Genomic DNA, 25,611 nt, shown 5'->3' with positions numbered 1-25,611 from the left:
TTCAGCAGGCAAGCCCACCTAGGAGAATAGATTAAAAAACATCTCTTTGAAAATGCTTTTAATATCCTAGTTCCAACCTCCTATAATATTCATGAATGTAAAACCATTTAAAGCAGTTTATTATGCAAAAATGTGCTTTAATAAAGAAAAATCGATTCAATAAAAACACACGGTGTAATCTGCCAAAGAATATACACAATACACTTGGTTATACAACAATCAGTATGGAACTTTAACTTTGCACCTTTTTCTACTTTCTTACCCTTATTTTTCTATGAAGCGAAACATTTTCCAATATAGATTTTAACGGAAAATTTGACTAATATCTAAAACATGTTATACCACAAAAATATTTGACATTGTGCAACTGTTTATGTCCATGATTCATTGTTTACCGTTGAATCAACACAAAACCTCAACGCATCTAAATGGTAATGGTGGTAACATGAAAACATAAATAGAATAATATTGTTATCTGTCTGGCACTGTTTAAATAAGCTAAGTTCCAAATGTTTCAACAACAAAGTGCGGACAAGTTAAACACAATACAAAATATACAGTGTATGCAGACAAAGTCAAAAATACAAAAAAGAACAGCCATGTTTTTACTCATTGTACAGTATATATGCCAACCCATTGACATGGACTCCTTTTCTTAAAACAAATGTCAGAGTTTGGATAGATTGGTAGTTTGACTGAGTTCCACACTTTCAACTTTGGTTTTTGGTTTCTTGTTACAGCATTGAGCAAGCAAGGGGTCCAACCATAATCTTCGTGCTTGGTTTTGTTTTAAACAGTTAAAGTAGAAGATTGTTATTCCCTGTTAAATTTATGTTGGTTAACTACCCTATAAGTTCATGTTGGTTCAGCTTATAATAATTGTTTGACGTTACATATTTTTTACTTATTTTCTTTGAAAATGATATCAAGTCATATTGTTTAACCGCAAAAGGGCAATCATTAAAACACAATGGATAAAATATAGGTAATTACTATTAAACAGCATATTGATAAAAAGTGTTACCTGGCCAGCATTAAAGAGAGTAAAAAGCCATGACATTACTTCTATTAATTTTAAATCGCCGTCTATGAGCAGAAAGTAGCCAAAAATCCAAGCAAATCCCATCATAAAACACAGCGTTACTGCAAGTGAAAGCCCTTCCTTAGCACTGTTCTTCTGTGATTTTGATGAGCGAATCTAAAGAGCAAAATTTAAAATTATTCAAGGAGACAAAATATATGTTTGGTGGAAAAGAAAACACTCTTCCCAGTTGATCATGAATGCCAAGAACACTTAATGGCAATTATTCTATATGAATAAAACATGTCATAAACAAAGACCATGATTTTAAGCATCATTCGTTTAGATGCCTATAGGAAATACCTTATCTCTCTTGCAAGTCAGTTTACTGATTACAAGAACAAAGACCACAACATTGAAAAGAATTATAAGACCCATTGGGAGCAAGAAGCCAAAGTAAAGTGAGTAATGTCTCAACCAACATTTAGCGCTGTGTCTGTAGTTAGAATCTTGTCCTAAAAACGATTGAGTTGTTTAATTTTAAAAACTACAAATGTTAAAGTGAGGCAGAGAACTGGAAAAATATTATACCATAAATATTTAATCAAGTGCATTGATTATACGCTCTCATTGTAACCGAACAGTACCAGGTTTGATGTTCAATGCTGCTATCATTTTAAGTGTAAATGTCATTGTAAGAAATACTTAACAAACATTACTCCAACCCAGCAGTCACTAAAGGGTTGTTCAAATTAACAGCCACATAAAAAACAAATAAACAAAAAACACTCACAAAGTTTTATACATGGCAACATGTAAATAAGAACCTATTGTATTGCAACATTGCCCCACCATAGTGGAGAAATAGGCTTTGTTTTTTTCACTAATAAAAGCATACACAGAATATACATATAGTAGGGTGGGGGAAGATTGGATATCTTTAGCAAATAATACTGAAATATCCTGATCGGTTTTAAACAATTATCAGCGGTCTATTGTAGTCTTGAGGATACAGTTTTAAAATTTCTTGAATGTTCTTTGTTTAGTACCAAATGGAACGGGAAAATAGAATGAAAAGGTGTCCTATCTTTTCCCACCCTACTATATGTAACAATGTATCAGAAACATTTCTTTGACTACCTTCGGGCAACGATAAGTCAGTAGTAAAAATAGTAGCTCCTGCATTGATACCAACTATTAACAAAGGCAGTCCATAACAGGTACTGTACAGCACACATGGTGTAAGGGTGTCAGGAGAACCAAAGACCTGTGAAACACATTACCTTTTATTAAACTTATTTTTAAAGGTTCAGGAAACAAATAACATAACAACAATTTTGTTTATCGCTTCGAATACAATAGCGAAGACAGGAAAATGGTTAAATTTGAGGTTGCTGCTAAGCCTTTAAAAATACGTGTTTATTTAAGGAGAACAAACTGTTTGACTAACAGCTCCAGCCACGATGACAAAAAATAACTTAATTTCATACAAAAGGAGTAAAAGCAGCACAAACCTTCACAATTAACTTGTACAGATTGAGTGTGTTTGCCCCACACCAAAACCAGAAAGCCAGTAAGGCATAATGCAATATCATAGCACTTGCATCGCATGTAGTCTTTGTTTCAGTTGCTTGAATTCCAAAGAGAAAGGTGATGTAAACAATAAAAAGACAGACACAGATGTTCAGAATAAAAATTGTTGGTTGCCTGTTCCTTAACTGCCTGAAATTTAGAAGTTTTTTTTAATGACAAATTCTTTAAACACCACATACGTTCGTTGTTGAGTCTTAAGTTGAATTATGAGCGAGCGCTATATAATACCCTGCGCCGTGGCATAGTGGTTAGCGCCCCTGCCTTTAACCCAGAGGTAATGGGTTCAGGGCTCTAGGCTGCTACCATTGCGGGCGTGTCCTTGGGCAAGACACTTAACGGCAATTGCTCCAGCCCAGTGGTCACTAATGGGTTGTCCAAATTATCAGCCATACATAAAAAAATAAAAAATAAATCACAAAAAATAATCACCTACAAAGTAACATACATGGTAACTTGTAAGCTGACACGAGGTGTTAAACCCAAGTGATAAAGACTGTCGTTTTCCGGCCACGCAAGGATAAAATAAGTTACATTCATTCAATACTCCAGACAGACATATATGGAAACCCAAGCATACATTTCAAGCATACTGTCAGGTAATTACAAGGGCAGCTTTTAATACATCTCATGGCACATCTTTTAATACACTAAGGATACACCTCATGTTAAGTAGGGACAAATGTTGAATTGAAACTTACTTTATAGAAATGTAGATGACAAATGTTAGGAAAACTCCAAATAGGGAAATCCACAAACCAATCTTACTGACAATACTAAGAACCTTTGCAGATGGGAAATAAACTTCTTTCTGAAAAGTATTTACAAGGAAATAAACTTCTCTCTGAAAAGTATTTATAATGTTACCATCAGATACTAACCACTAAACATGAGAATGTAGATCCCTGTTGTTGTTCCTCTATTTCTTCGGAATACGGATTATATTTACTATCGCATTGGCATCTGCTTGGTGTTGTGCCTACTCCAGGTTCGAATTCGCAGTCTTTTTTATCCCAGTCCTCCGTATTTTGGTTATATTTTGCGCATTCCAACTGATAAAGTCTCTGTAGTGTAGCAGTAATTTATAATTTAATACTGCGTGTTATAGTAGATAATATTTTTTTAGTTTCTAAAAATTTTATTTGGTAAAAACGTTTTTTATTTGGCAAATTTTTTTCCAAACTCAAAAAATCTTATGTTTTTAAGACTTTAATTTCAAGAGTGGATTATTAAAACTTACTTGTGGCTTAGACGGCACAGGTTGCATCCGTGTTACCTTTATGTCATTATTAATCAATTGAACTTTTCCAACGTAACTGTTATTATTTCCACTGATAACGAATTGTGTGACCTGAAAAAAAGATATAGAAAGGAATTTATTTTATTTATCTCATGGCGTGGCAACGAAAGTTCTTAGAACACTGGTGTTTCGTTTCATACACTTTAAGTCCCCTTTTGAGTTACACATAATTTTGTGGGTAATTCTTTTTGAATTTCTCATTTTTACTTGGTGTATGGCTGACAACCAATAAAAGATCGCTAGGTTGCGGCAAAGTGTAATTTAGACAACCCATTAATAGTCACTGGGTTGAAGCAATTGCAGAGTTCTGCCCAACAACAAATATGTCCACAATTGTACCATTTTAAGCCCATATTATCTGAGCTACACCCGGACATGCTTACCACATGCAACTATAAATTTAAAATTAACACTCAGCCTACCTGGCTAAACTTAGACACATCTTTTTGTTTAGTTGGAAAGAGTGAAGTGGTTTTAAATAACACCATTTTAAAAGTAGTAGATCTTGACAAGCCTCTCAAAAGAGTATATGGAAAGGATAAGGTTGGTGATACATGTGTTCTATTAAACCCAATATAAGGAGAAGATGTAATATCAAATACTTCTTGGTGCGTACTCCGTTTTTTTTGTGATGCAAATAAGGAAGATGGTAACCTTTTTGCCTGTAAAATCAGGATTAATTAGAATTTTCTGTTAAATTTAATTGTAGATTAAATATAAACATGACAACCCAATATGTGGGATTCAACTTTATTTCATACGTTTCAGTACAAAAAAATCAAAATCGACATCAGTAATTTAAGAGGTTAAACATATAGGCTGACATGTTTATATTGAAACTGTAAAGGAAAACCTGTATTATACAAACTTTTAACATAATTTAATATTAAATTAAATTTTAAATATATATTAAATATTTGCAAATTTATTCCTCTAGCTCTAAAACTAAGTTCTCAATTTACATAACACACATGCAATGCAACTCTGGCATACATCCTAGTCCCCTGAAAAGCTATACTATGTATGTTGCATACATACATTCTCCACCTTTAGTTTGTATACTGTTTATCTTCTGTTAGCTCTTTATAAGCTGTGTCATGGGGCCTTTTCCATAGAATGAACACATAACTACATCTTACCTTCACAGACATTGTATCCAGAATAATTTCGTTTTCTAGTTCATCTGGTGGAAGTTCCATGCTTTCCACAAAGACAGTGACAGCTTTGGCAAGCTGTCGTTTGCTGCAAAAGTTAATGTTTGATCTAATTATTCCAGCACCTAAGCACAGTTGGTTAGCACGCCTGCCCGGGCGTATGTTTACTTAGGCAAGACACTTAACAGCAATTGCTCCAGCCCAGTGGTCACTAATGGGTTGTCCAAATTATAAGCCATATATAAAAAAATTAAAAAAAAATCCCCCAAAAAATAACCACCCACAATGTAACATACTAGGTAACTTGTAAACTGGCAGGAGGTGTATGAAACAGAACACCACCACATGAGGATAAAGTAAGTTACATTTATTATTTCAATTAACTGGCCCTGTTTCAAATTACCACAAAAGTCATTGACTTACATGATTGCAGTTTCATTCTGTGGTATTTCATTGCTAGTGGGTGAACTAACTGCTGTTCCCACATTACTGACAGCTAATAGAAAATTTGTTGTAGTTTCCACTGACATCTGCAGGTAATATGCGTAATTTAGGTTATTGGGTGTTTTATAACTAAACCAAGCAATACACAATGTATGGCCATGACCAGGTTTTTAAAACCAGACCTTTAGAAATTGTAAATTAATAAACTAAATTAATTGCAATCTGATCTGACCATATAGTGTTAATCGAATGACATTCTGTTAAGTTTAATATATTTGTTCAGCTTAACAACAGCATTTTGATGGGTTCTAGCTGAAACCTAACCCTGCATATGACTAAGTAGACCCTAAACCGTAATACAAACTAAACATATGCACAATCATATGTTGTTTTTTTATACGGTGGAGGTGCCTATTGAAGATCTGGAATTTAGTCCAGATGTGTCCTATTACTCCAAGACCCAAACTGTCTATGTCTTTCATGCAACCAGTGGGACTCCGCAACACACACAGGTTAATATAACAAAAACTATTACATAGATTAATATATAACCCTGGTAGACAGTAAATGAACATGTGACAGCACCTTGATGTTTGTTGACACATTAGACAACTGTGTAATTAAGTTTGCAGCTTCTTCCACCTGTTCAACTGACCCACTTGACTCTGATGTATTTGAGTTAAAGTTAGAAGTTAGCAGAGTGACTTGTGTGGAATAGGTGTGGACTTGTTCCGCTGTAATATTTGCCACATTCTCCTGCTGTTAATTGAAGTGAAAAACCATTAACAACCTTTGCAATGTAAGTTGTAACATTATGTATGTAATGTCACTTCCTACTTGTGTTAATTTGTAGGTGATTATTTTTGGGGGGAGATTTTTTTATGTGTGTTTGATAATTTGGACAACCTATTAGTGACCACTGGGTTGGAGCAATTGCCAAAATGTGTTTTGCCCAAGGACACATACCCACAATGGTAGCAACGAATTATATGATTAAACAATAGTCTTGTGGCCTGTAAATATAATTTATGAGTAGCTCTGTCATTCACCACTATGATGCAGTACGTAGGATATTCTGAAACCATCACCCACCAAATTATATACCTAATAACTTATAAGTCTGTATTATGTTTATGAAAAAATGGGGGGAAACACTTGCTTGCTATTTCAAGCAGAGATAAATAGGTGACACTTATTCATTCATTAAGAAAAACCTACAATATTATTTGCAAGTGATCCTAAATTTACTGAACAAGGCAATTCATTAAGAAAGTGAAAGTCACCATCTTCTTTGCATTCAGCCTCAGCTATTGAGCGACCTGAAAAATATAGTTTATATTTTAATTTACTGCACGGAAAAATGAATGCAAAATACACTGTGCTATTGATTTAAAATCTAGGCTGACAATACTGTAAGTGATGTGCGTGCTAAAAACCAATCAACAAAAACATGCAACTTACTTCCATTGCATTTTTGAACGGAATTAGATCTCCCTAGAGGTCTCCCAATGAAAGTGTAGTTAGTACCACTATCTCCTGTTATGTTTTGTGTTTCGCACTTTACTGTTAAGTAAAATAGGATTTACAATTAATTTTTCACCATACTATTGCTGCACGAGTAATACTGTAAATGTAAAAGTAACAATCACCCACAAAGTAACATACATGGTAACTCATAAGCTGCCTAGAGGTGTATGAATACCCGTGTTATAATCACTGTCATTTTCTGGCCAGGGTAAAGTAAGTTACATTTATTTAGTTATATAATATATATAACACTTTACTTTCAACCAATTTTTTTTTCTTTAAAACCAGCAACATAAATTATTATTGTAAATGAGATGTTTTAACATATAACATATTACTACACATAGTAAAAAATAAAGGGAATAAGGTACTAAACAACGGTCATTAAAATAAGATTATGGTTAAAACATTTACGTAACTAATTGGTTAAAAAGCGTGACCAATATATGCAGCAAACAAAGAAAATTTGTAACAGGTTATTGTAGTACTATTCTATTTTATATGAGTGAGGTTCTTGTAAGAGACCCGGAATGCCCATGACCTCAACACCCAGAAATTTTAAGTCTTTCATGCAACCAGTGCAAATTCGTTTCGGACTCTTTTGTATGAATTTATATTTTTGCTAAAAAAGCAGAACTGCAAACTCACCAATGCAAACATCTCCGTTTCCATCATAACCATCCTTACAAACACAAGTTCCATTAACACAAAGGGCTCTATCCTTGCATTCGACACCATAGCATATACTTGGTTCTATTTGAAAAAATGGCCATTCAAATATATTATTCATAGACAGTCGTTATAACAGTGGGTCTGTTTCATACAACTCGCGTCGTCTAAGTATGACACAGGCATGCTTATCAATGTGCCATACAAATAAGCTTAGATATACAACCAAAACTAAATTACATAATTGTGACAACTGTTTTAGTAATACTGACATTAAACTTGATTGCAGCATGTCTACACCTTTAAATTAACGTAGTATATCGATACACAAGAATATACATACACTATTTTGGGAAGTATAACTTTTAGCCAGTAATAAAAAAAATTGCCGTAATTCTTTCCCTTAAGTGTTTTGCCCAAGGACACCACATATAAACTGGTAGCAGCATCGAGCATCGAATCCAGTGTTTTTTGTTAATGATGCGAGGCCTCTACCCACTGTATTTATATTTTCTTACCAATTTCGCAATTTTTTCCGCTGTAGCCATTTTTACAGTTGCATGTGTAGCTGAGAAAACCATCTATGCATTCAAATGAGTTGCAGCTTACATTGTGGCAATCATCATAACCTGATAAAACAGCCAGCAGTTTAAAATAAGCATACTCTATACATGAGTGTATACATAGGTCTCTCATTATAAAAAAAACTGTAAAAAAATTGACTGGCGAAAATTGATAGTCTATTTAACTGCTAATACCAGCTATAATATAAATCTAATCAACCCTTTTTTATCAAAAGTAATTTTGCCTGGAATATTTATTACAATAAGAAAATGTTTTTATTTACAAGGTTTTATTTTCTCGTGAACAAAAAGGTTAATTACACCTTAAACTTAAACCACTTACTTTTTTCACAATTTTTGCCTACAAAGCCTGGTGTACAATCGCATTGGTAATCATTTACTCTATCAATACAATCCATAGAATTAACACATGGGTTTGGACTGCAGTCATCAATATCTATAAAGGAAAATAATCAATTCCTTATGATCATTGTTAATTGGACAGTTGTGTAAATCAAGTCCAACCAATTTTAGCCTATGTCAAATATCATTTTTTAACGAATAAATCAAAGATTAATATTGATTTGCCTCGAAAGTTTGTGTTTAAAGTAAATTTAAAAAACTAAATTAAAAAGTATCTGGAAACTAACACCGCAAAAAAATTAAAAAAAACAACTGTTTGACGAAACAAATCTACATGGCCACTACGTTCTCAATAAAATGTTAATGTTAAAAAGACTATAGCAAAAATATATAAAAAAAGGATTATTGTTACCTATGGAACAGTTCCTGCCAGTGAATCCTGCTTCACACTCACAAGTGTAATTGTTTTTATCAACTGAACATTTTCCATTCAAACATGGATTTGGTGTGCATGAATTTATGTCTGTAATAAAGTATTATAGGGACTGCTGTAATATAACAGTGTTTTATAACCAATATGTACAATGGTTTTATATGGATGTTTAACAGAAATCTATTGTAAACACATTATCTTACTTTTTAGTTATGTTATTACTTTCATTATGTAACAAACATGGAAATATATCTTAATAAGGTTAATGCTTTCATATTTAAATGGTATTGGCAGTTTTATTTGTGGTAACTGTATAATTTTTTGGGTGATTTCACCAATGTAACCTATCACACAACATACAAGTTTCTTTATATAACTTTTTATCCTTTTTTCCTAGCTTTCTAATCCATCTACTTACATGTTGAGATAGATATAGGATCAGATGGAAGACTAGAAATAACTCCCAACACAAGTTGATTTGGTGAAAATGCCACCACAGATACAGTGTATTGCATTCCATCATTTAGGCCATGGAATGATACATGAGTAGAGGTTGTATTTTTAGCTAGGTTAGGAGAAATTGTCACCCTGTATAGAACAGCTCCTTGCATAGCATCAAAAGATATATTCAGTGAAGTATGTGCTGTCACAATCCTTACATTTTCAGGTTTGCCAGGTGCTGCAAATAAAAAAAGGTTAAAAGCTAGCTTTATTAATTTTACACTGTATACATATCTTATCAAAGGCGTGTGTTAGTGACAATTTTTCGATGTTATATTTATGACTTTCTCCTGTCCTAATATTACTTATTTATCCTTGTGGACAAGGCAACCATAGCCGCTAAAGCCTGCGTGACCTGTTTTATGTATTTCTTGCCTGCTTAGGGGTTACCATGTGCGTAACTTTGTAGGTAATGTTTTTTAATCTTTCCCACGTTTTTAACTAAAGACTGACAATTTAGGCAACTCAACAGATTACTGTTTTAAAACAAAGTGCTTTGCCCAAGCACACAAACACCCATAATGATAGCAGTCTTAAACCTGTAACCCCTGGGCTGGAGTCAGGTGCTGTGATCACTGTGCAACGGTACTGGACAATAAGAAAAAATGCACATAAAATAAAACCGTACTTTAAAACAGGATAAAATATTACCTGTTTGAAAACTAAAATTGGTTGGAGCACTTAACCCTGCTGCATTCTGAGATTGAACTGAAACTGTGTAATTGGTGCCGGCCAGTAAGTTTGAAAAATGTGTCGAGTTAGTTGTTACTGTCTGTTCTGGTACGCTGCCTGGAAAAATCTTCACAAGAGTGGAAACTTGGCCATAAGCTGCTAGCGTCCATATAACATTTATAGAATAAGATGTTACATCGTAGACCAACAAGTTAGTGAGATTGTCCGCAACTGAGATAGAGTATTTTCCGGTTAGTGTTGCTCACTAAATAAAAGAATCTCAATAAAAAAAATTTTGTTGAAACATAACTCTGTATTTTTTGGAAAGTTTTTAGTTTACTAAAAACTTTTAAAATTATAATTATTTTAGCAAGCAATAATAAAAAAGTAATAATTTTTACCCCAAAAAACGATAAGTTTGCAAATTTTCAAATTATTAATGCCCGAAGTAGTATACATCGGTTTAACCAACCATATTTTTTTATTCTACAGAATCAAAGAATATTTTAGCGAGTATAATCGAAATTGAATAGGTATTACGTTGCACCTGTAATTTGCTGGTGTACGTCACTTGCTTGGCTTATTCCTTCCACATACATCACGTATACTGATATTGAATAAACTCTACCAGGAAGTAAACCATTTACAGGTACACTGATATTGGTGCTTGTTATATTCTGTATGACACAAACATTGTTTAAAAACAAAGATTTTTAAGAGAAAGTTGAAGCATACACGTAGTAGAAAAAAGATCGTTAGTGTGTTTAACTTTGTTGTTTACACTTTAAAAAAATTTATAAAATTTTGTGCCAGTTTTTACATACGAATCTTGTTGTGTAAAAGCAGCGTTACAACAAAGTTAAACACATGATATTACTAGTTTATTCGAGTATAGAAAAAGTCTGTAGTAATAATCTATAGCACACCATACATGGAGGTTGCATACACATCATGCTTATATTTCCAAATTGCTGAGTCTCTTCAAATTTACATTCATACATTTTCATTCATTCATCTTCAAATTAAAATTTAAAGAAGCGCAAAATTATATAAGATCACCTTTTCAACCATATCCACGTGATCCACCTTTACAGTGTAATATATTGCATCAGAAACAGGTTCATATTCAACCAACATGGAAAATTGTGTAATGTCAGTTATTTTTATTTGGGGGGTGGACAAGAGAGCTGCAACAAGAAATTGTATGTATGTAACTAACTTTATCCTCGAGTGGCTGGAAAACGCCAGTCATTAAATAACCAATGTTCATACACCTTATGTCAGCTTATGTCCTTATGAGTTAATATGTATGTTACTTTGTAGGTGAATATTTTTTGGAGATTTTTTTCATTTTTTATGTATGGCTGATAATTTGGACAACCTATTAGTGACCACTGGGTTGAAGCAATTGCCGTTAAGTGTCTTGCCCAAGAACACATTCACCTACAATGGTAGCAGCAACGAGGTCTGAACCCATTACCTCTGGGTTACAGGTAGGCGCGCTAACCACTTTGCCACGGTGCCAAGATAATTAAAATGTTTTGTTATAAGTACAAGCCATTCAGTTGTTAAATACTATAAAATTCATAACTTAAGCACTGATAAGTCATATTATTATCATTGCCAGGCATTACAAAAAGTAATTATCACTTTTTATATATATTTACCCTGAGAGCAATTTCTTCCTTTAAAAGTGGGATCACAGGAACAAGTATAGTTGTTGACTTGGTCAGTACAACTGCCATTCGCACATGGATTTGGTTTGCAATCATCAATATCTGTAGATTGTAAACTTAATACTGAACACTAGGAATACATTGGGAAAACCTAATACTAAACACTAGAAATACATTAGGAAAGCTTAATACTAAACACTAGGAATACATTAGGAAAACTTAATACTAAACACTAGAAATACATTAGTAAAACTTAATACTAAACACTAGAAATACATTAGGAAAACTTAATACTAAACACTAGGAATACATTAGGAAAACTTAATACTGAACACTAGGAACACACTAGGAAAACGTAATACTGAACATTAGGCATAGGCTACATTAAGGTAAACTTACTACTGAACACTGGAATCACATTAGGAAACAAAACATTAGGAAAAGTTAATAATGAACACCAGGAACACATTAGGAAAACATGTGGCATTAAAAAAAAACCATAGCAAAAATAAACAATAAGAATATTATTACCTATGGAACAGTTCATGCCGGTGAATCCTGCTTCACACTCACATGTGTAATTGTTTTTATTAATTAAACAACTTCCATTTACACATGGACTTGGTTTGCATGCATTTATGTCTGCAATAAAGTGTTAGTTAACTAGATTTTTAAGTGTTACTGCTGGGGCATAACGAAGTGTTTTATAACCTATTTGCATATTGCGTGTTGTTTGTACAACATACCTCCATTTTAAAACACCTTATTTTACTTTTGGGTTATATTAATGTAATAGTAAAAAAAACGGGAAATAAAGATTAAAATCTGTCAATATATCATATTAATATTCATTTTAATTACCTGAACAATTTATCAGGCGATTACACCAATGTAAACTATCACACAACATTCAAGTTTCTTCATATAACTTTCTTATCCTTTAAATTAATCTACTTACATGTTGAGATAGATATAGGATCAGATGGAAGACTAGAAAGAACTCCCAACACAAGTTGATTTGGTGAAAATGCCACCACAGATACAGTGTATTGCATTCCATCATTTAGGCCATCAAAATACACGTAAGTAGAGGTTGTATTTTTAGCTAGGTTAGGAGAAATTGTCACCCTGTATAGAACAGCTCCTTGCGTAGCATCAAATGATATATTCAGTGAAGTATGTGCTGTCGTAATCCTTACATTTTCAGGTTTGCCAGGTGCTGCAAACAAGTGAAATAAAAAAGATAGTTTAGAATGCAATAAGTAAGATGTAGTTTAACGACAGAATAAAAAAGTGTAAAGCTTGCGCTAAAAAAAAATTTATCAATTGAAATTCAGAAACAATACAAAATAATTTATCTTTTTGAATACAGAGATATCATTAATTAAAATATTGAAGAGAAGGATAAAAGTAGTAAAATGACAGATATTAAATGCTTATTTTTACGCTAATTTTTGGGACTTTATATTTGCCTTAATGTCTACAAGAATGTACATAAAAAAGGTCATTAAACTTTAAACAACTATAGAATAGGATACGTACCTGCTTTCACTGTGCCAAGGTATTGAACAATAAGAAAATGTACATAAAATAAAAACCTACTTTAAAACGAGATAAAATATTACCTGTTTGAAAACTAAAAGTTGTTGGAGCACTTAACCCTGCTGCATTCTGAGATTGAACTGAAACTGTGTAATTGGTGCCGGCCAGTAAGTTTGAAAAATGTGTTGAGTTAGTTGTTACTGTCTGTTCTGGTACGCTGACTGGAAAAATCTTCACAAGAGTGGAGTTGTGGCCATAAGCTGATAGAGCCCATCTTACATTTAGAGCAGATGAGGTTACATTGTAGACAAATAAGTTGGTGACATTGTCCGCAACTGAGAGAAAGTTTTCACTGGTTAGTTTTGTCCACTAAACATTATCAGTAAAAGGGCATTGTAGAAATTTAACTCTGTATTTTGAAAACGTTTAAAGAAGTATTTTTTTAAAAAGAAGTATTATTAATTTACAATTGGCCTAAAATATGTTTGGAGCAGTTTGCTTGTAAGTTGTAACATTTTTTCCAGTATTTGAAGATAATTTTAAAAAACTGCCCTAACAGAACAAAGTGAAACTAGAACGTTAACGGCTTATTTAGTAATAATAATATCTGTATAATTATTTATAAGGCATTAAACCAGTGGTGAAAATCTAGGGGGACAGGGGTGGTGTGCCCCCAATAAATATGTTACCTAAATTCTTTTTAAAAAATGTTGTTTTTATTAAAAAATCAAATTATATAGTTGCGGTATTAAACTGTAGGAATATAATTTTTTTATTATAAATTTGGATTTACCACTACTAGACCATATATTACTTAGGCTAAGTTTAATCAGCATAATAATATGAAGAATGCACCTGTAATTTGTTGGTGTACGTCACTTGCTTGGCTTATTCCTTCCACATACATCACGTATACTGATACGGAATAAACTCTACCAGGAAGTAAACCATTTACAGGTACAGAGATATTGGTAGTTGTTTTATTCTGTATGACACAAAGATCGTTAAAAATGCATAAAAAATGGAATAAAAAATTTGCAGTTCAAAAAAATTCTATAAACAAAATATTTATGAAATTAATATTTATCTATTAAAACAGTTCTGTAAAAGTATCACTACAGAGCCATAACCCATGGCATTATTTATTTATTTGAGTATGGAAAACACAATTGTTCTATAGCATATCATATATGGGGCATACACACCATACTTTTGCTCCCAATTTATGGAGCCCGAAAAATTTCCACAACTTAATTTAATGAAACAAAAATATTAATTTTAATGGAAATTTTTTTTTAGAACTTAATAGAAGAAATGTTTAAACCTGACCTGTTCAATAGTATCCAAGTAAGCCACCTTTACAATGTAATATATTGCATCAGGAACAGGATTGTATTTAACCAACATAGAAAATTGTGTAACGTCAATTATGTTTATTTGAGATGTTGATAACAGAGCTGTAAAAAAAGAAATCAAAGTTGTGTTAAAAGTTTAGGGTATTTGGTAATACGTATAAGCACATCCAGTAAGCTTAAATGGATTAATAATTGTACATTTGTTATAACAGGGTTTTCTGTTTCATACCACTTACGAATTATAACACGGTGTTCTGTTTTACACCCGTTTTCGAATTATAACATGGTGTTTTGTGAAATGGTATAGTGAAACTATAGCAGAAACTTAATGCAGTCTGTATGCTACAGGAATTTCCACATATTTTTACAGTGAAAAACTAATTTGTACTTTTTCATAATTGTTTTATATATTTACATTTTATCTACATAAAAAGAATACAGCTGTTAAAATTAAACAATACTAGTTGTAAAGGTGATGATAAAAATTCTGTAAAATTGTCAGCTTAGTTACCAATTGAGCAGTTGTAGCCAGTATGGCCAGGTGCGCACTGACAAGTGTAATTAGCCACTCCATCTACACAAGTCCCGCCATTAGCACAATGGTTTATAGCACAATCATCTATGTCTGAAAGAAAAAGGAATTTTATTGTTAGAATTTTGGAAAAAAACAGAATTAAAAAATAAAACGGATATTTACGATGTCAAACTTTGTATCATTATTACGATGTCAAACTCTATATATACAAAAAGTTATTTTACTTTTTGTAAAATACTTTTTGTCGGAGTCTGTCGAACAAAAGATTTGTACAAAATCAGTGTTTTACCACAAGCTATTTCTAATATTACATTATGCTTGGTTGCAACATCAGCAAAATATTGATTTTAGTTTAAAGTAAATTACTTACTGTTAAGGCAGTTTGTTCCATTAAAACCAAGATCACAGTCACAATAATAGCCATTTAACTTATCAACACAAGTTCCATTTCCACATACACCAGGTGTACATTCATTGATATCTACAACACAATGCCTTGTTAGGGTCTACAAACTTAACATGATGATGGCTTTCACATACAACCTTCTAAAATATACAACATGTTATAATTACATACCAATTGAGCAGTTTTTTCCACTAAACCCAGCAGGGCATGTACAGTTATAATCATTCAACAAGTCTGTACAATTTCCACATGAAACACATGGATTTGGGTCACAATCGTTGATATCTGTAATGTCAGAATGTAATGTAACTGAAGCATGCAAATCTGGCCAGAATTCTATGTATTTAAACAAAGACCACACTAATACAAAATAGAAGTCATTTATAAACTGAAGCAAAAAGGTAAATTAAAACAGATGATTTCGGGCTTTTTGTGCATCAACCAAATTAAAAGAAACTGTCAGCTTAGTTACCAGTTGAGCAGTTGTAGCCCGTATAGCCAGGCACGCACTGACAGGTGTAATTAGCCACTCCATCTACACAAGTCCCGCCATTAGCACAATGGTTTATAGCACAATCATCTATGTCTGTAAGCAAAATGAATTTTATTCATGGAATTTTGGAAAAAAATAGAATTAAGAAATAAAGATATTTTTTATAATGTCAAACTCTATATTTTCAATTTTACATTTTAAAAATACTTGAATGAATGAATTCATTCATTCATCATTCATTCATTCATTCATTCATTCAAAAATACTTTGTTTGTAATATTTAAAATTGCTCTTCTGGTAAAATGCGATTTTTGTCTGAGTCTGTTGGACAAAACATTTATTTAGAATCAGTGTTTTACCACAAGTTATTTCAAACATTACGTTATGCTTGGTAGCAACATCAGCAAAATATTTATTTTAGTTTAAAGTATATTACTTACTGTTGGTGCAGTTTGTTCCATTAAAACCAATATCACAGTCACAATAATAACCCTGTAACATATCAACACAAGTTCCATTTCCGCATACACCAGGTGTACATTCATTGATATCTACAATATATTGTTTCATTAAGGTCTACATACTTAACATGATGATAACTTTCACATATTTTTACACGGTACCAAATGCAATGGCTTCATACACCTCATGCCTAGGTTATAAAGTATGTAACTTTGTGTATTTTCTGTTTGACAGTGAACACTGGGTTAAGTAATGATCATTAGGTGTATTTAAAAAGGACACATGCCCACAACAGTAGCAGCATCAAGCGTCGAATCCAGTAATTTCTGCTTTTTCTAAAGGCGTGTTATGTATTTTCTGTCCCAAGACCAATGTTTTTCCTATATATTTTCAAGTTACCTTATGCACCCTTATAAAATATACAACATGTTATATTTACATACCAATTGAGCAGTTTTTTCCACTAAACCCAGCAGGGCATGTACAGTTATAGTCATTCAACAAGTCTGTACAATTTCCACATGAATCGCATGGATTTGGGTCACAATCGTTGATATCTGTGATGTCACAGTGTAAATTTTAAACCAGTGTTTCGCAATCTTTTATTATTTTTCCTTTAAGAGACGTTAAACCCTATAGCAATCCAATTTCATCATTAAAATAACTAGTTTAACATATTTTGTAAAACATTTTTTTACTAGTTAGCAAAAATCTTTACCAGTTTTTTAATCAGTTGGCTTTTAAACAACAAGGCTATGATAAGAGGTCTGTCATTGGAGAAAAAGTCATATCATCATTTTTCAGTTTAAAAAGTCTCCAAGTGACTAATACTTCTATAAAGAGGCATCCCACTTTATCGTGTAGGTGGTAACTATATTTGTGGTTTCATTTGAATTACTTTCAGTTTCGTTTATGCGTGGTAATGTGAAAAGAAATACAAAACATATCAATGTCTGAAACAGCGTCAATTTTATATACATAGTCCACTTTATATACATTACAACATATCAGTAGTTAAAACAATATCCATTTTATAATATTGGCAATGATGTACATACCTATTGAGCAATTCCTGCCAGTAAATCCTGTATCACATGCACATGTATAGTTTTCTACCCTATCTGCGCAACTCCCATGCACACATGGATTTGGAGCGCAATCATTTATATCTGGAACATACCAGAAATTTTCAGTTTACATAAAGAGAAAAGAATTAGGCAAAAATGGGTGCTCAAAATACACTAAGGTTAAAAACTGCTTAAACAAATGTGTCAAATAAAAAAAAATGAAAAGCACTGTGAAAATAAAATGGCAGCCTAACTGTTCATTTGAACTTTTTATAAATGCATTACAAAGCAGATAGTTCTGCAATATAAGCAGAAATACAATGATGTAATAAACAAGACTTACTATTAGAGCAGTTTGTACCATCAAAGCCAGCAGTGCAGTTACACATATATGCATTCACCAGATTTACACATGTACCATTTACACATGGGTCTGTAGCACATTCATCTATATCTGCATATAAGTAAAAAAATATTCATATAAGAATGAATTTAATTACCCTCGCAAGGCGGGCAACCATAATCACCTTGTGTGGAAAAAAATTGTGTTGAAAACTAAAAAAAAATATATACATTTAAAACATACAAAAATGTCTTAAGGTTTGTAGTTATCTTTAATAAATTATATTAATTAATTAAAACAGAGTAAAAGGGTTCTGTTTGTTATCTTTATTATAAATAAACAAAATGGCATCATTATGTATTACACCAATACCCACTATATGTGTTAACACATGCTTAACATTTTCCGTGAAATTAAATGCGGTTTTACTGTAGTGTCACTTGTTTAAAGTGAAAATTTTACCTGGCAATATGGCGGTAACTAGAACAGAATATTCCAGTACCAAAAAGAACTACACCTAAGTAAGTATCAAACGGCTATTTTTATTTGTTTAAAAAATACAAAAAAAAATACAGTAAATAGTGAAGCACGAACTGTAAAACCTTAATTATTTAACATAATGTTTGGGTTCATACAAACCTATTAAACATTTATCTCCTGTGTATCCATCAAAGCAAGAACAAGTGTAGTTATTTACTTGGTCAATACAATCTCCATTATTACAAATTCCAGGTGAGCAGTCATCTATGTCTGTAGTGGAAAACGTTTTAGTTTTTTAATATAATGCTAATGAGCTCAAGTGTTGGGGAAAGACATTTTTATGACATGTCTTGTTTTAAACACCTCGTACCCGCATACGAGTTACCACATGTAACTTTGTAGGTGATTTTTTATTTTTTCTATATGGCTGACTATTTGGACAACCCATTTGGAAACACTGAGTTGCAGCTATGTGACATTCATAATGAAAGCCATTAAAAAAAGGTTTGTTTAAAATTGATTTATGTGCAAAAGCACAAATTATTTAAAAACAGTAGTGATACATTATGATGTTGCTTCCCTCCAATCATTGTTAATTTTTCAACATTGTCATGACCTCCTTATTTGGAAATATGTTACAAAAACTTTAAAGTAAGTCTGGGGAAGATGGGACACCTTTAGCACATAATATCCAAATGTTTGGATCGCGTTTTAAACAATTAACAACGGTCTATGGGAGTCATGAGGATACGATTTTATAATTATTAAAATTTTGTTTGTTTACTACCAAATGTGACAAGAAAATAGAATAATAAGGTGTCCTATCTTCCCCAACCCTACTGTATGGCATATAACTTAAACTATACTTACTGTTTGTACAGTTGGTGCCATTAAAACCAATGGCACAATCACACATATAGTCGTTTATCAGATCCACACAAGTCCCATTACCACAGAAGACACCAATACAGTCATCAATATCTGTTAGAAATATGACATGTTATTCTTAAGCCTTGACAGATGCAAAAAAATGGATAACATATTCAAACGCCTCATGATTACTAGATGTTAAAAAAATTGTATTGTACTTTTGTAAAGACTAAATTTACGCAACTAATTAGTGAGTGCAGGATTGAGCCAAGGAGTTAGTTAGCAGAACCACTATGCGAAAATTGTTAGGCATACCTATGATAGTGTTTTTAGACAGCAACTTATTTTGTAGGTGTAGCGACCACGCTTATTTCAAATAAATGTAAACATGTTTTTAACTCATAAGCGTGTTTAAACAACTGTTGTTTTGTCACTATATCCTCTTTTTGTTTAAAATATTTTTAAATTTTTGCTGCTGTAATCAAAGAGCCAAATAAAACCTACATTGTTCTATCAGTCAGAGGCTGTTCACCAACTTTTATTTGGTTCTTTATTATACAGTGTTGTGACAGTGTTTAAAGCGCTTGCCTATTAACCATAGAAACTAGTTTTCAAAACTAGTTGCTGCCACCATTGTTGATGCGTGTCATTATCCCAAACTTATACAAATAAATTTATTCATTGAATCAAAACATACAAATGTTAACTTACTAATTGAACAGTTTTTCCCACTAAGTCCTGTTGGACATTCACAAGTGAAGTCACCAATACCATCAGTACAATTACCACAGTTCGCACAAGGATTTGGTTCACACTCATTATGGTCTAAAAAATAAAATTTGAAGATTACAAAATAAACCTATTTAAATGGGATTTCTAAACAGTAAACTATAATACTGTGGTAATTGATAATGTTATCACAAATTATTCCATATTTTTTATGTTTTTTTAAATTAGCAAACTGCTTTGTTGTAAGGATGTGGGTATATTATTCTGTAAATATTCTTTGTTTACTATCGAATGGGACGAAAAAGAGAATGAAAACATGAATGACTAAATGAATGTAACTTACTTAATCCTCGCGTGGCCGGAAAACGACAGTCGTTATCACACGGGTTTATCACCTTGTAACACGGGTTTATCACCTTGTAACACGGGTTTATCACCGTGCCAGCTTACGAGTTACCATGTATGTTACTTTGTAGGTGATTATTTTTATTATTTTTTTTATTTTTTTATGTATTGCTGATAATTTGGACTACCCATTAGTGACCACTGGGTCAGAGCAATTGCCGTTAAGTGTCTTGCTCAAGGACACATACGCCCACAATGGTAGCACCGTCGAGTCTTAAACCCATTTTAGGCAGACGCGCTAACCACTATGCCACGGCGCCGGGCTTGACCATCTTACCCCAAAATACTATGAATATTATACATACGATTTAAAAAAGGGTTTAAAAATCTGTCTATAACACAAGTAAAAGAAAAAAAAACGAAAAATTATAGTGTGAAAACAGTTCTGATAAAAGGAAGTCTAACTGGTAGCAGTCATCCATATATATATATATATATATATGACTGTATTATGTTCAGGGAAGTCCTATTATGACGTGGGAGTTTGGATTATTATAAGAGTTGGCCAACACAAACAATGTAAAAATTCCAAAATTCGCCTACACTTGAAAAATATGGGTAGTCCACGTTACATATTAGGCTGGTGGAAAGTGTTAGAGGTTGGTAGTTAGGAGTTATAATTAGAAGTTAGCGGTTGTAGCGTTAGTTTTTGGTTATGTTTAGTGGTCTGGTAACGTAATAGGATTCTTCATTAGTAACAAAATACGATATGAATGTAACTTACTATATCCTCGCGTCGCTGGAAAAGGACAGTCGTTAAACACAGGTGTTCTGATTCATACACCTCGTGCCAGCTTACGAGTTACCAAGTATGTAACTTTATTTTATTATATAACTTACTAATTGAACAGTTGGTTCCGTTTAATCCAGGCGGACAAATGCAGTAATATCCATTGATCAGATCCACACACGTAGAGTTGTAGCTACACGGTGAAGGCGCACAGTCGTCTATATCTGTGTTGCAGTTTTATACTTAGGCACCAGTGCAACCACGGCTTACTAGATATATCTCTAGTAGGTCGTGGTCCAACGTAACATATAGTATTGTGGGGTAATATGGAATACCGTAATCACCTAAACCCCATATTTCCTGATCGTTTTTGAACAACAATTTTTATCGCCCTTTTAGAGTCGCCGGACTACGGTTATAAAAATCTGTGTAAATATTCTTTGCTTTCCACCAAAAGAGACGATAAAAATGGAAATGTCTCATTTTACCCCAGCTTGCTATTTTTATAATTATTTACTGTATAACGATGATCACAAAAATACACACTACCGAGTAAACGGAAGTTAACAGTTATGAACTACAGGTCGTTATACATTAAACATATTTGCATCCCTATAGTTAGTAAAAAAACATGTCGATATCGTGATATATTTGTTCCGACCATTAAATGTGTTCCGGGCAGTAATGTTTAATATTATTTTGCCCCGGAACGTTTTTCAGTCGGAACGTTTTTCAGTCGGTTTCGTAGACCTCGTATGTATTTGTTCTGACCTATTAGGCATGCGCAGTAGCGTTGCGGCGCATGGGCAGTAGCGCACGGTAGGAATTTAACGGTCGGAACAAATACATCAGTACACCGTTACGAACAAAACAAACTGAAGAGGTTTTTACATGTTCTGTGTTTAATACCAGTCATATAGTTTACTTATTGAGCAGTTTTTCCCTTGGAAACCAACAGGACACGCGCAAGTGTAATCTCGAAGTAGATCCGTGCAATTACCACAATGCTGGCAAGGGTTCGGATTGCAGTCATCAGTGTCTGTAATAGAGGTTAAATTTAAGGTCGGTATTTTGTGTGAAGCGAGATTTCTTTGAAAATCACGTTACGTAACCGTGTAGTTGGTATTCGATGTACAAACATACAAAATCGAAAACGAACTGTACAGTAGAGTTTGGGAGACGGGAAACCTTTAGCACATAAAATACACTGATTGTGTTTTAAACAAGTAACAACGGTCTATAGGAGTCGTGAGGGTACAGCTTTGTAATTATTTAAAAGTTCTTTGTTTACTACCAAATGGGAGGGGAAAATAGAATGAAAAGACGTCCCATCTTTCCCCACCCTACTATATGTTTAAAATGAATGAGTGCGACTTGTTTTATCCTCCTATGACGGGACAAAGACAATTGTTATAACACGGGGGGGGGTGTTTCAAATACACCTCGTGGCCGCTTACGAGTTACCACATATAGGTATTACGCCATTATTCCTTAAATAAATCAGCAAAAACTCACATCAAATAGGCGTACTGCCCTTTAAATGTTATATAATAATAAACTTAAGGTAAAAGAATACACTGTGACGATACAGTTAAATAATTACCTGCGGTTGAGTACAAGGTCCAGTTGAACACCGTTTGGTTTGTGACGACATAGAAGCCCCATGTGTAGACACAATATACAGTTAGGACTTCGGATGAATTCGGATACGTTATTTGCACGAAACCTTCCGTGGTGTTATAACAACCACTTTCGAAAGATACCGAAAAGTTTTGAAACCCATCCGGAATGGAGGCTCCTACCGAAATGTTGCTTGGAAGTTCAGCTGTATAGCGGTACTGTCCTTTCGCTACGAAAACCGCATCTAAAAATAAAGTTTTTTAAAAACTATGCAAGTATACGACATTAAGCTTACGTACCGAACGTAATGCGCAATATAAAATAAACGTTTAGCGAGTCCTGCGCAACTATAGTGCTAAGAGAAGGGTTTTCTAATTATTATATTAGGGTGGGGGAAAACGGGTCACTTTTAGCACATAATATCCTGATCGTGTTTTAAACAAATAACAACGGTCTATGAGAGTTGTGAGAATACGGTTTTATAATTCGATGAATGTTCTTTGTTCACTACCAAATGGGTAGGTAAAATAGAATAAAAATTGTCCCATCTTCCCCCACCCTATACTGTAACTGTACATCTCGTGCCCGCTAAGAAGTTGCCAAGACCTGTTTTTTCTTTCGTTAAGTTTTGCTTGTTCGTAAAAAAGTTAGTACAGTGTCCATACTTTAGATTGGTAGCACCAGTAAAAGTTTCAAAAAGACCGCTAAAGTTACTGTAGGCTACTTTAGGATTGTTTTGGTGTTGTCGCGTATGTTTTGTGCGTGAATTTCCGATCTGTTTTCACTCTGACCAAAGTCACATTCAAGTTATATAAACTGTAAATTGGATTTCATAACGTTATTTGGTTATTTTTAGTTTTTTTGGTGAGTATACAACACTGTCCTTACGTTACGAAGAAAAAAACAATGAACGAAGGGTAATATATTCAGTACTGTGGAGTAAGATACCGTTAGCAGCACTATTTCCTAATCACATTTTTAGCAAGGTGGGGAAAATGAGACACCTTTAGCACATAATACCCGAATATCCTAAAATAATATCCTGAAAAGGTGTCCCATCTTCCCCCATCTGACTATATAAACGGAAAACCTTATTACATAGCACATTCACAAACTGTGTATTCAACAATGACTTACTTGTCGGTATGCTTGCGGAATATCCAGACGAAACAAAAAATAGTAAAAATAAAGCAACGATCATAGTTTGGTCTTCGTAATTCAGTTTCAATAATTACTGTATCCTCAAAGAAAACATATACAACGCAAATGTGCGGTCTGCCTAGAAAATCAAAACAGTTAGCCCAACTGATGCAACGTGTCTCAGAAAAGAATAAAAAATTAGTCACGACATTTGCAGTGTCAAAACTGATTAATGTTGTCGCTAAAACTTTTTCTGTGCCTCCTTAACGCTAAGTCACGAATTAAATCATTCGACACGTATTTTGATGCACTAATGGCCGCTTTCACCGATTAGCTTAATATTCAAGTAAATTGCAATATACTGTAATATCTATTTTGTATACCAAATCAACGCTAGCATATAGCTATACACCCATATCTTTTTGTTAGGCTACTAAAAACCTAATGACGCTAAGCCTGCAGATTTACTCTTAAACACAAAGGAAAATACGTGTGGTTCCATATCCATAAGAGCCCACACAGCGACATGCCGTGTCTAATACCTGTGCACCGTTGACTTGCACTGCTTTTCTCAATTTACTGCAGGAAACTAGATGACGTAGCGTACAGCAAAACCAAATTATACTGACGTGGGTGCGAGTAAATAACAGGAACACCGCCAACAAATCAACTAAGCAACGTCGAAAGGGTTATACACTGTATATGTATATATATTGACAATAAGTATAGCCTACGCAATGTAACTGAATACCAAAACCCATGCGTAATTTCACTCAAAACTTAACCGATCTCGTGTTTTCTTATAACGCCTTCTGGGAAAAGAAAATCTAAACAACAACAGTCTACTACACTGAAAACTTGTCTATACTATCTCGTGTTTCCTTATAACACCTACTGAACACTGTGAACAAAGTATATCAAGGACATTGGCTGCAGCTTTTGTCTACCTTTAAGTTAAAAAAAATACAAACGTTTGATTGGCATGCTGATGTAGGAAATGACTGATGAGCAAAACACAAATCGTGGTCTGAATAGAAGCCAACCACACTGTGAAGTCTGTATACGTTTTCCGATTAAATTTAGAGGTCTCTTTTTACTAAAACCGAAAATTTTCAATGGAAAAACCTCATGCTCTAACCGCATTAGAAACAAACAAATAATCATTATTATAACTACAGAACAAACCTCAAGTCACCACCGCCGAAATTAGTTGACAGCAAAACCAAAAATACGTGCCAAGTCTTATAAAACGTACATAGATCTAATTAGACAACACCAATAGAAACATGATATAGTGGGGGAATATGGGACACCTTTTTCACATAATATCCAAATATCCTGGTCTTATTTTAAACATTTATCAACGGTCCATGAGAATCGTATGAAAACGATTTATAAATCTTTAAATGGTATTTATTTACTACTAAATTGTACAAGAAAATGGAAAGAAAAGGTGTCCCATCTTCCCCACCCTACCATATAAACGAACTTCCCAAGTTTAAAATAAATTTTATAATTTCT

General features: G+C 33.3%; 1 protein-coding gene across 2 annotated transcripts; it reads right to left on the bottom strand.

Moving 5' to 3' along the window:
- Positions 1-98: 98 nt before the first annotated feature.
- On the bottom strand, positions 99-24,999 carry LOC149734134 (uncharacterized). 2 transcript variants are annotated; one of them, XM_089880597.1, is made up of 43 exons: positions 24,088-24,999; positions 22,934-23,194; positions 22,256-22,369; positions 21,441-21,554; positions 20,178-20,291; positions 19,467-19,577; positions 18,756-18,866; positions 18,117-18,227; positions 17,765-17,875; positions 17,150-17,263; positions 16,685-16,795; positions 16,224-16,337; positions 15,923-16,036; positions 15,716-15,826; positions 15,322-15,435; positions 14,785-14,912; positions 14,311-14,440; positions 13,539-13,790; positions 12,872-13,132; positions 12,445-12,555; positions 11,905-12,015; positions 11,297-11,424; positions 10,785-10,914; positions 10,217-10,468; positions 9,483-9,743; positions 9,044-9,154; positions 8,612-8,725; positions 8,224-8,334; positions 7,685-7,789; positions 6,971-7,072; positions 6,728-6,828; positions 6,095-6,268; positions 5,489-5,595; positions 5,051-5,153; positions 4,334-4,573; positions 3,852-3,962; positions 3,493-3,675; positions 3,313-3,422; positions 2,536-2,743; positions 2,162-2,288; positions 1,385-1,536; positions 1,025-1,198; positions 99-820 (listed from the first exon to the last, which is right to left on the bottom strand). In XM_089880597.1, exons 1-43 carry the CDS (start codon positions 24,149-24,151, stop codon positions 668-670), a joined length of 6,039 nt encoding a protein of 2,012 aa, XP_089736723.1. In that variant the 5' UTR covers positions 24,152-24,999; the 3' UTR covers positions 99-667. The 2 variants fall into 2 exon arrangements, with proteins under 2 accessions (XP_089736723.1, XP_089736725.1); XM_089880599.1 differs by lacking the exons at positions 10,785-10,914; positions 11,297-11,424; positions 11,905-12,015; ... (1 more) ...; positions 12,872-13,132; positions 13,539-13,790.
- Positions 25,000-25,611: the final 612 nt, after the last annotated feature.

This window comes from Ciona robusta, chromosome 7 (assembly GCF_009617815.1).
Source record: "Ciona robusta chromosome 7, ASM961781v2".
Taxonomy (NCBI): Eukaryota; Metazoa; Chordata; class Ascidiacea; order Phlebobranchia; family Cionidae; genus Ciona; species Ciona robusta.
This window is presented reverse-complemented; position numbering and strand designations above follow the sequence as displayed.

What these genes read in the sequence shown, in the direction of transcription:
- LOC149734134 (XM_089880597.1), bottom strand. Translation starts at nt 24,151, where the DNA reads ATGATCGTTGCTTTATTTTTACTATTTTTTGTTTCGTCTGGATATTCC. An exon ending in TGGAAAAAACTGCTCAATTG is followed by an intron (nt 15,827 to 15,922) that starts GTATGTAATTAT and finishes ATTGTGTTGTAG; the next exon opens with ATATCAATGAATGTACACCT. An exon ending in TGTACAAGTTAATTGTGAAG is followed by an intron (nt 2,289 to 2,535) that starts GTTTGTGCTGCT and finishes TGTGTTTCACAG; the next exon opens with GTCTTTGGTTCTCCTGACAC.